Source organism: Chrysemys picta, chromosome 8 (genome assembly GCF_011386835.1).
Source record: "Chrysemys picta bellii isolate R12L10 chromosome 8, ASM1138683v2, whole genome shotgun sequence".
Taxonomy (NCBI): Eukaryota; Metazoa; Chordata; order Testudines; family Emydidae; genus Chrysemys; species Chrysemys picta.
The window spans coordinates 54,721,504-54,736,263 of NC_088798.1; the positions used below are offsets into that span (position 1 = coordinate 54,721,504).

General features: G+C 48.9%; 1 protein-coding gene across 1 annotated transcript in view; it reads left to right on the forward strand.

The window, feature by feature from the left end:
* The window catches only part of NMNAT2 (nicotinamide nucleotide adenylyltransferase 2), an 86,428-nt gene extending 71,889 nt beyond the window's left edge, over positions 1 to 14,539 (forward strand). Inside the window, exons 7-11 of the mRNA XM_005290742.4 lie at positions 264 to 308; positions 1,746 to 1,822; positions 9,259 to 9,360; positions 9,863 to 9,930; positions 10,546 to 14,539. Of these exons, the coding sequence (XP_005290799.1) occupies positions 264 to 308; positions 1,746 to 1,822; positions 9,259 to 9,360; positions 9,863 to 9,930; positions 10,546 to 10,648 (395 nt within the window). The 3' untranslated portion in view covers positions 10,649 to 14,539. The remainder of the gene's footprint in view (positions 1 to 263; positions 309 to 1,745; positions 1,823 to 9,258; positions 9,361 to 9,862; positions 9,931 to 10,545) is intronic.
* The last annotated feature ends 221 nt before the right edge of the window (positions 14,540 to 14,760 follow it).

The window sequence follows — 14,760 nt, forward strand, 5'->3', positions numbered from 1 at the left end:
CATGCGGGCCCTAGAACCTCAACCAGCCATTCCCCCGTTGAGCGGGAGCAGATCTTTTAGAAAGACGCCCAATCTCCTTCGAAAGACTGAGTGACGGGGAATCCACCACCAGGTGCTAGTATACAGGTATGCGCTGGTAGAGCAGGAATCCTGTTAACACTAAGAGCCACTGCTGTACAGTTAAAGAGCCGTCTCCCCTCCTGGGCACACTCTGGCATGGACGCTCATTTGAAGCTTGGACTCTGGCACTTCTCTTTCTCCAGATGAGAATGCAAATTTGGGGACCGTGATGAGATACGAGGAGATTGGTGAGTACGCGCTGTTCTGCCCTCGGGAAAGCAGGACCCTGCAAAGCGCAGCTCTCTGCCCCCAGGCTGACGCAGTGGGTGACATGGGAGGGGCCATGCAGGGAATGGGTATGAACAGTCTGTTCTAGCAACCGAGCACAACACAACACAACCAAATTAGGGGACTGGGTCATCATTCCCATTGGACACCAGGCATCTGGATTTGGGCTGGCCCAAAAGGGTGATGAAATGGCCTGGGCTGATTCCCAACCTCACGGGGAGGGAGGACAGCATTGCTATAGGGTTAGAAAAGAGGACTGGGAGTTGGGACACCTGACTTCTCTTCCTAATTATGATACTGACTCACTGTGACCTTGGGCCTATCATTTAACAGCTCAGCGCATGGATAGCTCAGGCAGGAAATGATCACTGGAGCCTTCTGTGCACCCCTTTAGGTGTTAAGTGTTAACCCAGCCCAGAGTTCAGAAGTTGAGGAAAGTGCTGACTTACGCTCAGCTATAGGTGGCTAAGACAGGGAGTGTGTGCGAGGGGGGCAGGAGGCTGCGTTAAATTGGGTGTTCCTCTATCCTTACAAATTTAAGCAATATTGCTGCTTCCCTCCGGTGGCCAAAAGTGGTGATGTAGACAGAGAAATCTGTTCGGCAACACTCAGTTCTAACACTGAACACTTGCAGTTTCTGTGCCTTTAAATGTTGTAGGTTCTGAGGGTCAATAAGTGATATTGTACACATCTCAGAGTAAAACGCCAGCAATTGTGCAGGTCAGCAAGCCACTTAGGGGAGACTGATCCAAACAGGGGAAGTTAAAGGGACAACATGAAAGTCTATACAGGTTTGCCCTGCAGTGAGCAAGTATTGGGGCTTTCTGGCAAATACCTTAATCTGCCATGACAGTGACGAAGTGCTGGGGAGCAGTGGGACACCCCCATTAGAGACCCTGGTTTTAACCAGTTGTCCGGGTCCTTGTAATATCTAACAGAGAACTAATAGAACATCTGTCATTTTCAAAGATCCTAAATCACTTCTATACACCTACATACACAGGAATCACTTCTTTCCCCATGAGATACTTTACAGGGCACATGCACATGTGCTGAAATGCAGCCATCTCTGGGGCGGAATGCAGCAGCTGTTTAACCGCCCACAGCAATGCTGCACAGCAGTGTAGGAGAGGAAATGAAATGTTGTTTGAAACTAGAGAGGTATTTAGAGTAGGCAGATGGCTTGGCCAGGGTACTGCACTGCAGCTAACATCACTGTTATTGCAGAAAGTGCGATAGGACCTTGAATAGCCAAAGCATCAGGCCCTGGTTTGTGTGTCTTACGGAAAGAGTCTCTCCAGCAACACAGTGCAGGGATTGTTGGTTCAGTAGTGTCACAGGGGGAAGCCATCAGCCCATGTCTCTCAACTTCTCCATTCTCTGCTCCCTTTCTTCAGAGCTTCGTATCTTATTGCTTTGTGGCAGTGACCTGCTGGAGTCCTTCTGTATCCCAGGCCTCTGGAATGAGTCTGACGTGAGTAGCCGGCTACCGCTGCATACAATCCATTGTGCGCTGTTTCCTTCCCTCCCCTCTCATTTTTCTCACCTCTTTGCTCTCTCCCACGGTGACCTTACATGTGGCATAACATGTCAACTCACATGGGAAACCTTGAACAGTCTGCGTCTATCCCTCATTCCATCCTGCCCCACCCCTTCCATTTACACCCTCAGCTGAGCGAGCCAGAGAGGTATCCTGCTTCTGACTCTCAGAACCCACTCGGCTTTTATTTCAAATTGGAGCCAGAAACTTTCCCTTTCACATCATGTTTTTCTCCCCACCCTCAGGGAGATGAGTGGCAGAGACAGCTGGGGACTGCAGCTATTTATGTCTAATTCTGAGGGTGTAAGGAAGATTTTAAAGGCCATCTCCCAAACTCATTTTCTTTTATAAACAGATGCTGTTAAATAGATTTAGGCCCTAAATTTAGAATATGGGGAGGGGGATATAGGGGTATACAAGATCCAATTTTCATAACACTATAGGGAAAAGAAATTTAAATAAACCAAGCAAAACAGTGTTCATGTACTCAGGGGTGGCTCTATGTATTTTGCCACCCCAAGCACGGCAGTCAGGCAGCTTTCGGCGGCATGATTGCGGGAGGTCCGCCGGTCCCGCGGCTTCGGCGTACCTGCTGCCGAATTGCTGCCGAAGCCACAGGACTGGCGGACCTCCCGCAGGCATGCCACCAAAGGCTCCCTGATTGCCGCCCCCACAGTGACCGGCAGGCCGGTCCAGGCACACGCTTGGTGCACTGGTGCTTGGAGCCGCCCCTGTGTGTAGTATAAACTTACCACTAATAATAATAATTCCAGCCTAGCTCTTATATAGCACTACAGTGTTAGGAACCCAAACACAGCTGCCTTATGCTAGGGCATGAGAACCAGGAAGTGAAACGGACCAGTCTCATTTCACTGCCCAAACTGAACAAAATGAGACATTACAGCATCCATGATGAAAAGCAAATTAAATTGTTGAAATTATTTCTTGTAATCTGTGTTGCCTTAAATGCATTTTACCATCTTTCAAGTTTTTTTACCTTGGCAGATTATTTTGTCTTTAAAGCTGAGTACTGTATTGCCAGCCCCAAATATTCCTAATCATGACTCAGGCCCCCCAAAATAATAAAAATTAGTTTAAAAATCTCAGGATTTAAAAAAAAAAATGGGGGGGTTGGGTTTTGTCTGCGGGCATCTGGCATTTTTAGTGCCCACTTGGGTCACATTTTCAGACATTTTCTGTGCAACCATGAGTGCTAGATGCTGACTTTTTAAATTATGAACGCAGAGAGTCTCACAGTCACCTGACTCCAGGGGATGGTGCTTTAAGTAAAAACATCAAATACCACAAGTCTCATGCTAAAATAACAAGAGTCCACAACACTACATGTGGAGAAAAGATCATTTGATATGCTTTTCTAATACACCCATCAATATAGGGGCTCTGGTACTTACCAATAAAAGTAAGAATGTGGCTTGGTCATCAGAACCCAGTTTATCATCATGCTGACCCCATTCACCACCTAAGATTTCTCGTAATTTGAGTGACAGAAAGCAACAAACATAGTTTAAAGCCACTACATTAATACTCTTGCTAGCTAGAAATATCAACTCCAGCAAACCTGTCTATGTTCATGGATTCCGAGACCAGACGTGACCATTGTGATAATATAATCCCATGGTTTTCAACCTTTTTTCATTTGCAGACCCCTAAAAAATTTCACATGGAGGTGCGGCTCCCTTTGGAAATCTTAGACATGGTCTGCAGAGCCCCAGAGGTCTGCGGACCACAGGTTGAAAACCACTAATCTAGTCTGACCTCCTGTATAAAACAGCCATGGAACTTCCCCCAGATAATTACAGATAACATTGTCAAGACAACAGAATTTTGTTTTAAGGACCAAGGACCAAGTCCAGCGAAGCTTGTAAGCATGCGAATAATCTGTTCCCTGATTGCGTAAGTGCAACTTTTAGAGTGAGGTTTTCAGGTGTACCTGGAATTAGTTCAAAATTTGCTTTCCATGATTATTCTGTATTAAATCACATATAATTTGCTGTTTCCTTGAACATTTCCCCCAGTGAATCATGCACTAGAATATCTGCAAAAGGGAACACAAAACAAATGCAAACATAACGGCTATAAATGTATTTTTGGGAGAGAACATGCTAGGAAATTGGATTTGGGGAGAATATTTGCCCAAGCTTTGCCCATCTGTCCAGATGATCTCTTCCATCAGAGCCAGAAAACACTGAACTACCTAAATCAGACATGCATAGAAGCAACAGCTCCATCTTGCAAGGACATAGCTAGTTCTGCTGATGTTCTAATGCCAAAGCAGGTCAGACAGGTCTTAAATGACATGCCCACAAGCAGTTACATTCTGTCTCTACTGACCTGAGTGGAGCTCAGGAAGGGGTGAGATTTCCTTCCTACCTTTGAAAGCAGCAGACATGTTTTCCAGTGAAATCCTTTGTTTGGTGCTTTAGGAGACAGAAGGATATGTGGTCCTACCCGAGTAATTTAAAACTGACACAGACAACACAGATCAGACATGCTGGGAAATATAGAGGGAGGTTCAAGTGTTGCTCTTTTCCTTGGTATTGAGTGGGCAACAGTGTTACTGAATTGGATGATTGTTAGCTGGCTTTGTGGGAGAGGAGAGTTCTAAGTGGGCATTTGAATCAAGGAAAGGAAAGTCCTTCCTGAACAGTGACACAGAGGGAGTTCCAGGCCTAAGGGGCTGTGTGAAAGGAAGATGAGAGGTGTGGTGTGGTTCACAATGTGGCACAGTCCTTGAAGACTGAATGAGGAACTTAGACTTGGTGAAGAAGGCTACAGGAAGTTTGTGCAAGGACTTGGAGGATAGCAACATGGTCAGAACAGTGGACATGGAGGAAGATAATTGTGGGGTATATCTACACTGCAATGTAAGCCCAGGGTTCGAGTTCAGGCTTAACCCTTCCATCTGCACACAAAGTGCACTAAACCATGGCTCAGGTCCAAGGACCCCATGGGGGTGGAGGAGCCGAGCTTGAATCAGGCTGGGACCCAGAGTTCAAGCCCGATTGCTTTGCAGTGTAGACACAACCCCGTTGAACTTGTGCTCTGGGAGTCTGCCAAAAGTATCCCACAATCCAATGGGCTGACTTTCTTGGTCCTCTGAACAGTCAAGTTTGGTGGACAGTCAAGTTTTCCCCACACTGCACCATGAACAAAGGGCTAGAGCAGCCACATTTTGGGAGGGCGCTAGGAAGTCTGCGATAGGGGTGGTTGGACTTGCTGCAGCCTCAGTTTGGGATCCAGGTTTCAACAATTCCTAACCTGGGGTTACAAATGAGCAAAGACACTCAAGCCCTAGGTTAACAAACCCAGGATCTGCCAACACGAGGTCTACTAACCTTGGGCTTATATTGCAGTGTATGGGGTATGTCTACATTGCAATGTAAACCCAGGGTTAGTGGGACTCAAGTCAGTGGACCCTGCATTAGAGAACTCAGGGCTTGAGCGTCTACATTGATTGTTAACCCTACATTAACCTGGGTTCAAACTAGGGCTCTGGAATCCTCACTGCAGCACGCAGACCCAAGTCAAGCCAACCATATCCCAGATTCCCTAGTGCCCTCGCACAATGTGGCCACTCTAGCCTTTGGCTGTGGTGCACTGTGGGAAAACTTGACTTTCCACCTCTCGTGTGGTGGGAAGTTTGAACAGCCTGCTGAGCAGTCATTTTGGTCAGTGCGCTCCCAGCTACCGGAGCCAGCAACACAGAGGAGGCACCTTTTGAAGAACTTCTCATATTTGCACTTGTACTCCTGTGTCAGGAAATAGGCAGAGCTTCTGTGAGATGTGGGTGGACATTTCAGCAGTGTTTTCTGACCCACCAAAGACACCTGACAAAACTTGTGATGGAGCAGGAGGACGACGACAGACATGGCAGATGCAAACTGGCTGAAGCTGCTGATGGCATTCATTACAGCCGCTGGTGACTTGGGCTTCTGGAGCAGGGCCACAAGCACAGCCTGGTGGGGTCACAGCGTCATGCAGACCTGGGGGCCAGAAGAAGAAACATGAAGTAAGCTACATTTCTGGTGCTTTGTGAGCAGTTTGCCGTGACACTCCTCCATAAAGGCATTCTGATCCAGAAGCAAGTTGCTCTAACCGTCTGGAAGCTGGCTACTCCAGACTGCTACAGGTCCATTGCCAAGCAATTAGGTGTTGGAAAGTCGACTGTGGGTAAAGTGGTGGTGATGGCTTCTGAGGCAGTCAGGTGTGTGGTTTACCCCAAGGTGGCAGCCATACGTGATATTGCTGAAGTAATTGCCGGCTATGAGAGAATGGGGTTTCCAAATTTTGGATGGACATCAGGGGAGAAAGCTGGAAAATGGGGAGGACACAAGAGGGGTGGATAATCTAGAAGAGGGAGGAACAAAGTCGGGACAAGAGTGGAACAAATACACTGGACCACCAGAAAATGGCTTTGGGAGTTGTCTCTGATCCAGTGCCAGATGATCTCTAAAGCCAAATTCCTCTGGCATCCCACACTGAGTACTCAAGCAAACAAACTTCTAACACGGATACAGTGAGATCAACAGAGAGACTCAATTTCAGTAACTATGTCCAGTCTAGGAAACAGCAGCCACTCCCCTCTCCTGCTCTGCAGCTGGGCAAACCAGAGAGGAGACCCTGAGAAATGAATCGCTTTGTGAGCTGCTTTTCCATCCGGACGCACCTCTGGGAAATCAACTATCAGACTGAAAAATAACAAATCCTTTTGTAATTTGAGGATCTAAGTTAAGGCACCTAGTCCTGCATCTCAGTGCTCAGATTGGCACTTGGGCACCCCAGTCTGATACTTTCAGCTGGTCTGAGTGCTCAGGGTCAGGATTGGGTGCCCTAACTTAGACCCGAGGTTTGACACTTGGGATCCCATGCAAAATAGGACTGGATTCTGGGGGGGAAACAGCCCAACACCCTCTTCTTCGATTAAAGCACATGAGAGACTGAAGACAGCAGCTCACTGCAGATTCTGCTTTGCTTCCTGCAAGCAGCACCTGCTTAGGGGCTAACATGTGTATCGGGTAAAAATAATGCTGTTTAGCACGTGGCAGTTTATTTGCTCAGATATTTCCGGATATGCTCAAGAGCCCTAAGTTGTGGGGAGTTGTTTGAAAGGAGAAAGTGCTTCAAAGAGCTGGTCAAGGTGTTGTCTCACCTTCCACTGAAGGTGCACAGCTTCCATTCACCAAAGTGGGGCAAAGCAGCGGGGTTCTGTCTGAATCTTCGCTAAGCTTGGATGACCAGGTAGCATCAATTTCCCAAAATGCCTTCTTCCACCACTAGCTTGCTAGGCATCTTTATGCTTCCGCGCCCCACGGCCCAGTGAGGGCCTGACCACAGCACTCCATGCATTTGTCACCTCCAGACTGGGTTGCTGTAACTGAAGCTGAATGTGAAGACGATGCACAGGCATGAATGTGGCTTCACCTTCACTGTGGCTTAGGCCACAAAAAGTGAGCACATCAGGCATGTGCTCAAGTCCCTCCACTGGCTCCCAGTCAGTTTATTCTGCCAATTTAAGACCCTGGTCCTAGTTTTCAAAGCAATGAATGGCTCAACCCCCAACTACCTCAAAGACTGAATTTTGATCTAGGAACCCCTCTGACAGCTGCACTCCCCCGGGCCTGGGCCAATGCAGATCACAAAGCCTAGATTGAAGCAAGTGAGAGCTGGGGACAACACGTTCCCTTACGAGGGCATCCAGCTGTGGCACAGAGTCCCAGAGGCGATTAAGCCAGAGCCTGACCGTCTTCAGGAAATGTTGCAAAGCCGTCCTCTTGGAGGAAGCCTTTCCGCCACCATCAGTGATGCTCACAGTTCAAATACCCCATTTATTTCCAACCCCCTGTTCCCTCCCAAAAAGCCTACCCTAAAGTTGCAGCTTAACATCAAAAAGGAAGATGTTCCAGAGACCCATTAGGGACTTGGTATTGATTTTAGGTGAGGGACTCTCATGCTACAGTGATGGGTGGCAGGATAAAATCTTAAGCCAGACAGACACATGAAATGCTTTAAGTGGAAACAGTGGGATTCTAGGACTGAGCTTTGGTTCACACAGTATCATTAAATACTCCATCAACTCACTGTACAGAACACGCTACCGGGGAGCTTTAGCAAGATCGTAACTGGAACAAAACCCAAAGGAAATGGAGCAGTGTCAGTGTCATCTTGGGAAGAAAAATCCCAGGATTGTAGGGCAAAGGGAGCAAAGATAAACTTTAAATTAGGTGGGTGGGCGCTGTTTGTATTAAATTTAGAAGGTGCCAAGTGAAGCCAGGAAACCAGCTTGAAACTCAGCAACAATGCTGCTAACTGATAAGGAGCCCAGCTGGATTTTCCTCTTTTGAGGAGTGCGGCTCAGCCTTGCAGAGGAAATTCCCTCATCACTATCTCTTCCATTACTGTGGCTGGACCCAGACCAGATTTTGCAGAGTGATCCATAGAGATGGGCCCAAGTCAGAACCTTTAATCTGAAACCCGACAAACCAGAGTGGTTTGAATGGAATGGAACCTGGATCTGGACCGGCTTTGGATTAGGTTTTGCCAGACTGAAATCTTGCCAGCCACCACTGCCAATGTCTCCATGGGAACTGAATACGCACACGCTGGAACAGAAGGGCCAGTTCGGCATAGCCGTGAGGTTAAACTTGCCCCTTCTGCCACCTCATCGGTACTTACTGCTAGCATTTGGCAACAAGCAGCTATTTTGGAAGAGCTTTTCCATTACAGACCCCAATTCAGCAGCTCCTCCAGTGAAGTCAATGGGAGCTCTGTGTGTGGAGTGGGACCGCAGACTGAGGCCCATAGGAAGGGAATGCACTGAAAAGTCCTGTGAGAAAATACGATCAAAATACCTGCAGGTCTGTCTACGCTTCACGCATAGCGGGCGATTGTTAACTCAAGGAGACATACCCACACTAGCTCGGTTCGAGCTACCATGATAAAACATGGCTGTGCAAGGGGCTGGCTGCCCCAAGTACATAGCTAGGTGGGATTGTGCTCAGGGCAGCTAGTGCCTCCTGCCACTCGCACCGCCCCAGCTACACTTTATTTTTAGTGCACTAGCGTAGGTGTGGGTCCTTGAGCTAGAATTTGTATCTCCAGCTGGCAGTGTAGACATCCCCTGGGAAGTTGCCAATTAGCCTCCTTAATGACATTCATGTTTCTGGCAAAGACTTTCCAAGAAGTTTGCAGAAAGAGTGTAAGTTAAGACTTAGTTCCTTCAACGCATCACAGAATATTTCAGCGCATCTTTCGTTTGAGTCAGGGACCTGTGAGCTGGTTCCTGGGCCAGCATCGCCCTGGCGCAGGAGGCTTAGAAGGTTCTGAAACGTCCCTCTTTGCATTGCTCCCAGATGGAGGTGATTGTCGGGGACTTTGGGATCGTGGTGGTGCCCCGGGACGGCACAGACACAGACCGGATTATGAACCATTCCTCAATACTCCGCAAGTACAAAGTAAGTAACTTTGCACAACACAGACATTCCCTGCATCGTGGCTGGGACTGGGTCTGCTTGGCCTGGCTCTGCCTTCCACCCCCGGTTTCTTACTGTGCCATGATGCCATTGTGGGGCAGGCCAATGGGCAGGGTGAGCTGGCTGTGCAGTGGCAGCTATAAAGCTTTCCCGCTGCACCACTTCCATAAAGCAGCACCAATACCTGCAAAGCTCCCAGCCTCTGCATTCAGGGAGACATTCATCCCTGTGCACAGGACTAGCATGAGGCCTGTGTGTCACTTACGTCTTCAGCACTCATAGGCCTTGTTCCAGATCTCAGTGACTGGGATGGAGAACCCAGAAGCCCTCTCACCATCCTCAAGGAAGTGCCCAGCTGCCCATGTCACCTCTGGGCACTAGTGTCCTCATGGCCAGAGAGCCCCGATATGCTGGGTGCACAAGCCATGAGGAGCAAAGGGCTGAGGTCAGTCATGTTCATTTGTTCTTCTCGTTTTCACCACAGAACAACATCCTGGTCGTGAAGGACGACGTGAACCATCCAATGTCTGTCGTCAGTTCAACTAAAAGCAGGTGTGTGACTCGAAGGGTCTCCTGCTGCAGGGTACCTGCCCTCAATTCCCACTGCAGGGCATCTCATCTCCCACCCAGTGGACCCAAGAATTTCCCACAATCCACCACAAACATTTCGCCATCTATCTAGGTACTTACATGGCCCCATCTCCATAGTATCTGAGCGCCTCATATCATGGCTCCACCATGTGAGGGAGGGAAGTGGTCTGATCCCCTGGTTACAGATGGGGAACTAAGGTACGGAGCGATTGACAGGAGGTCAGTGACGGAACAGGCAATTGAACCCATGTCTCCTGAATCCAGTGCCTTAACCACTGAGCCGTCCTCCCTCGGCAGCCTTGTCCCATCCACTTGCATTGATCACACACACGTTCAAACCAATGGCTCCTTTGGCTAAAATGTTACCATGTGCCTACGTATGAGGGACAGTGACCCTCGTAAATGCACCTTCCCTGTGGAGCTGTGACCAGCTCCTCCATGGACTGAGCTCACATGAAGCCTGATTTGAACCCTATCCAAACAGCTGCTTCCTGTTGGGGAAGAGAAAACCAGCTGGGGCAACGTGGGGCGGGTAACTGGCAAGCACTGACTCCCTCTGTTCTCTTGCCCCCCCAGACTGGCCCTGCAGCATGGGGATGGACACGTTGTGGATTACCTGTCTCAGCCCGTCATCGACTACATCCTCAAGAGCCAGCTGTACATCAACGCCTCTGGTTAAAGCCTGAGGTGCTGCAGCAAGGCAGCCCCACCGCTCCACTTCCCTCCAGCTCTCCATCACACTTCTCGCTCTCTGTGTGTCTGTCTCTCTCTCTCTCTCAGCCTCCGGCGCGTCCGCCTGTCTCACTCACTGACTCTAGCGCTCCATAGTGCAGGAATCTCCAGGGAGCTGTGGCAAACCCCCAATGGTACACAGCTCAGCAATCTGCTTCGGAGAACCCTTCCCCTTCATAAACCGGGGGGCGGGGGTACGGTAAATAGAGATGTACCCAGCATGCTTTAGGGAGGTGGCTCTGGTGTCCACCTTCCCAGCATGCCCTAGGGAAGTGGCCCTGGTGTCCACCTTCCCAGCATGCTCCAGGAACAGGGGCTCGGTCTTTTCCCATCTTACGGCACTTAAGCTAAATAAAACACGGTGGATCTTTTTATTAATAGTTTTAGTGTGAGCCCCTTGGCCTCGCAACATGATGCACTATGTCTGTGCTTGGCAATGGGAGATCCTAACCCACTTGGCTCAATGCCCAGACTTGGGCTAGGCTGAGAGCGCTGCTCAGGCCACTTATGGGACAGTTTAGCTTTGAAGTGAAAAAGAACTGTGAAAATTCTGAAATGGTTTTCTGGAGCTAAGGCTCCCAGGGCGGAGGGCGGGGGCAGCAGGGGGAAGCACACCTGGCAGCAGTTGCTTCAGCTGTAGATAATTATTCATTTGGAGGGGCCTCCTTTAATCTTCACTTGACATGAACCTGGTCACTCCAGGATGTCCCTTAAGTGGTCATGCTGTGTTTGAGTCACAGATGGCGGGTACCTGACACAGATCCTAGAAAGGAACCTGTCATACCAGACTAGATCACGGGAACTCAAAAGCAAACGGCAGCTGAAGGCCACTGGTCGTGCTTCTCTCAAGCCCAACCATTAGGTTTTGTAGCGTCACAACATGGCAGCATCTGTCCATGGGTTGCTGACAGGGGGAGAGGCTCTGTAACCTGATATTTACCAAAAGTCAATAAGCGTCTTTCTGATCAACAGGCAGCATATCCTGCTGTGCAGGGAGACACAGAGGTCTCAGTGGAGGTTACAATGATATGTCAAAAGGGGCTGATGAATTCATTAGCAGGGAGGGGGCTGCCATCATAGCTAACCCCTGAGCAAACTTGCCTTATGCAGATGCAGATGGGTAGAGCATAGCTCTCAGGGATCTCGTTTGATCTATAGGCACAAGCTGCTCCCTTCATACCCAACCCCTGGGATCTACTTGCTGGCACCTCTCTGGTTAGTATGGTCTCCACTCCTGCCTGCCTCCCTTCCCTCTCCCCCTCCTCCCTCCCAGTCTGTGGGGTTCAGGCTGCCCGTGAGGAGTCTGTTAAATGCAGGCTATTCACCCTGCGAGCTCTGCAACTTGCACCATCCCCCCTCTCCTGCATGCCTCTTTCAGGACAAACCACTCTTGTGCTTTGCTGTCCAGGGCTGCGGTTGTAGCACATTGGGCCAAATGCCAGGAAGGGGAACAGATGCAAGAGGGACCTACACTGGCCAAGAAATGCTGAGATGGGTTGGAAAGAGCAGGGATGTTTAAGAGGCACAAAGGCCTCATACTGGCCCCGGCAAGCAGGCTGCAGTGCTGGGTACCGCTGACTTGCAGAGGGCTCCCAGCCCTGTGACAGTGCGTGTGCTGGAGTCATTGCATCGTTAGAGAGGAAGGCAAAGCCCAGCTTTAGGTTTTGTCCTTCTGCTTTTTCAATTAGCCCTTTTATTTGGAGTTTAGCTGCTTGTCTTTAGTTCTCAGACACCTGCCATTACTTCCCTGTTATGCTTGTGCTAACTTGGCTGTTTCAACCCGATTGCATTCCTGTAAGAAGGCACTGTAGCTATTCTGCGCTGGGTTCTCTGCATTCCCACCAAGGTGCCATGAAAAGCAGGAGGGCACTAGAATCCCACCAAGGGAATTTGCTGCTTGTGCCCCTCAGAGGGCTGTGATTCCCTCCCCCCCTCCCCACCCCCAGGGAGAGGGAGCATTTCAGGAAAGGACCTTAAAGCAAAAGCCCTTAAAGGGTTGCAATGAAGCACAACCTGCTCCAGTGAAAGCTTCAAAGAGAAGACGCTGCACTAGATTTGGTGACCCGGTGCTCCACACGGCCACCTTGCTTGCTGTGAACTCACTATGGCCTGTTACCAAGAGAAGCCAGAGTCCAGGAAGGCATCTCTGTCATGGCAAACTGCTGTTGTCAGCCCTTCAGCCAGAAAAACATATGTAGCATTTGTAAACTCACTGCAGTTTATCGCGCTTTATAAGAAGTCAATGATCAGTCCTCAGAGGTAGGTATTGTCACCCCCATTTCACAGAGGGAAAGTCAGAAGTCCAGAGGTTAAGTGATTTGCCCAAGGCCCAGAAAAAATCAGTGTCAGAGCAGGGATTAGAACCCAGGAATCCCTAGGCCCCTGCTCAGACCACTAGCCTGTTCCTGTCCTCTTGGAAAGGCAACAGGATTGTCAGTGGTACCACCAGCAAGCTTTCCCTTCCCAGGCTTTACCCCCACCTGAAAACGTTAGTTCAGGAATTGTCACTGTTGCACTGAAATTTTCCATGACAAGCAGAAGGATAGGAAAGGGTGTGGGGAGATTGGACTGGCTTTGCCAGACTCTGGTTTCTCTGCTCTTCCTGCCGGTCATGGCACCAACGTGTATGTCCAGGTGGGGGAAAACGGACTCCAAGGGGGCACCAAGCCGACTCAGAATCCATGAAGGCTAATGGGAGCAGGTAGGAAACATGTACAGTCACCTGTTCTTCAGGGACATCTCCACCTGGAGTTCCTGCTGCTAGCACCCACTGCTCTACATACTCGCATGGGGGAACCTGGAACGAGCAGCCTTCCTGGAGACCCCTGCTCACACACACAGCAGGTGGATATAAGGGGCATGGTCATTTTGTGGGGGAGGGAGGAGAAGAGTTCTCTATCTATACAACGTCAGTAGCTAAGCTCTTCTAGACAAACTGATCTTACTATCCTGTGTGGGTGAAGTTTTTCATGAGCTCTGTCTCACACACAAGCTATTTCAGAGAATAGCAACGGCTCCTTGCCAGAGCCTACTGTACTTCTCCACTCCAAGGTGGAGGAGATAAAGCAATCGATGTCTAGAATGAGCCACCAAGACACAATAAGGGAATAAACTCAGAGAGAAGAGGCTTGCCCCTGAAGTGGGAGGTAGGACAATTGCTCTTAACAGAGGGAAGATGGAGAAAGGAAATAAAAAGGAATTAAGACAGTGTTTATAAGAGTCAAAAAGCTCTCGATCCCCCACTCCTTCAGGTGATCAAAGGGTGAGAGATAGGAAGCAGGCCAGTTTTCGATCTCATCCAGTTTAGGACGGCATGCCTTAGAAACATAGCATTGTGGTATGGATGATGAATATACTATGTCTTACTAGTCTTATCTATGCCTTCATTTATCTGCTCAGTAAAACTCATGGTACGGGGGGGAAGGGGGTGTAGCATATCTTTGGAGTGGACTATCGAACTGTTGGGATCGGTTTGGATTTGATCCTTGGGTTGGCGCAAGCAATCGCGCCTCCATCTCTAACCCATGCAACAAGGGTTGGCAAGGAAGGGTTTTTTTTCAGTGTAAGGGGGGGAAGAGGGTGGGATGGTCCTTGAACCCGCAATTTTAATAACACAGTTTTGCTTTACTGAAATGAATAAAAAAAAGTTTTAAAAGAAAAAAAAAACTCAATGGGTTGAAGTTGCCATGTTGCCAACTGCATCTTTGTGAAAGAGTTTGGAGTTGGATTTCTGTTGCTAAAAGTGGTCGACAAAAAAAAAAAAAATGAAACAACCCCCGCCCCCCCACCTCTTTATCAGCAAAGTGTTTAAATTATGTAATAAAAAATGATGCTATTAGACTGTAGTGTTTCACTGCTGCTGCAGCTAGGGAAATGTCCCGCTCCTCTTTGTGATAGCTGGATGGCTGTCTTCGAGAATAAGGAAAATACTTTGCACTTATTTTATAGCCACTTTCATCAGGGAGGCAGAGTGGTCTAATGCTGCAATTTGGAAATGGAGATCCTTGGCTTTTGGATCACACTTGTTCTATAGGAAGCTGGCAGATCACATGGTGTTGG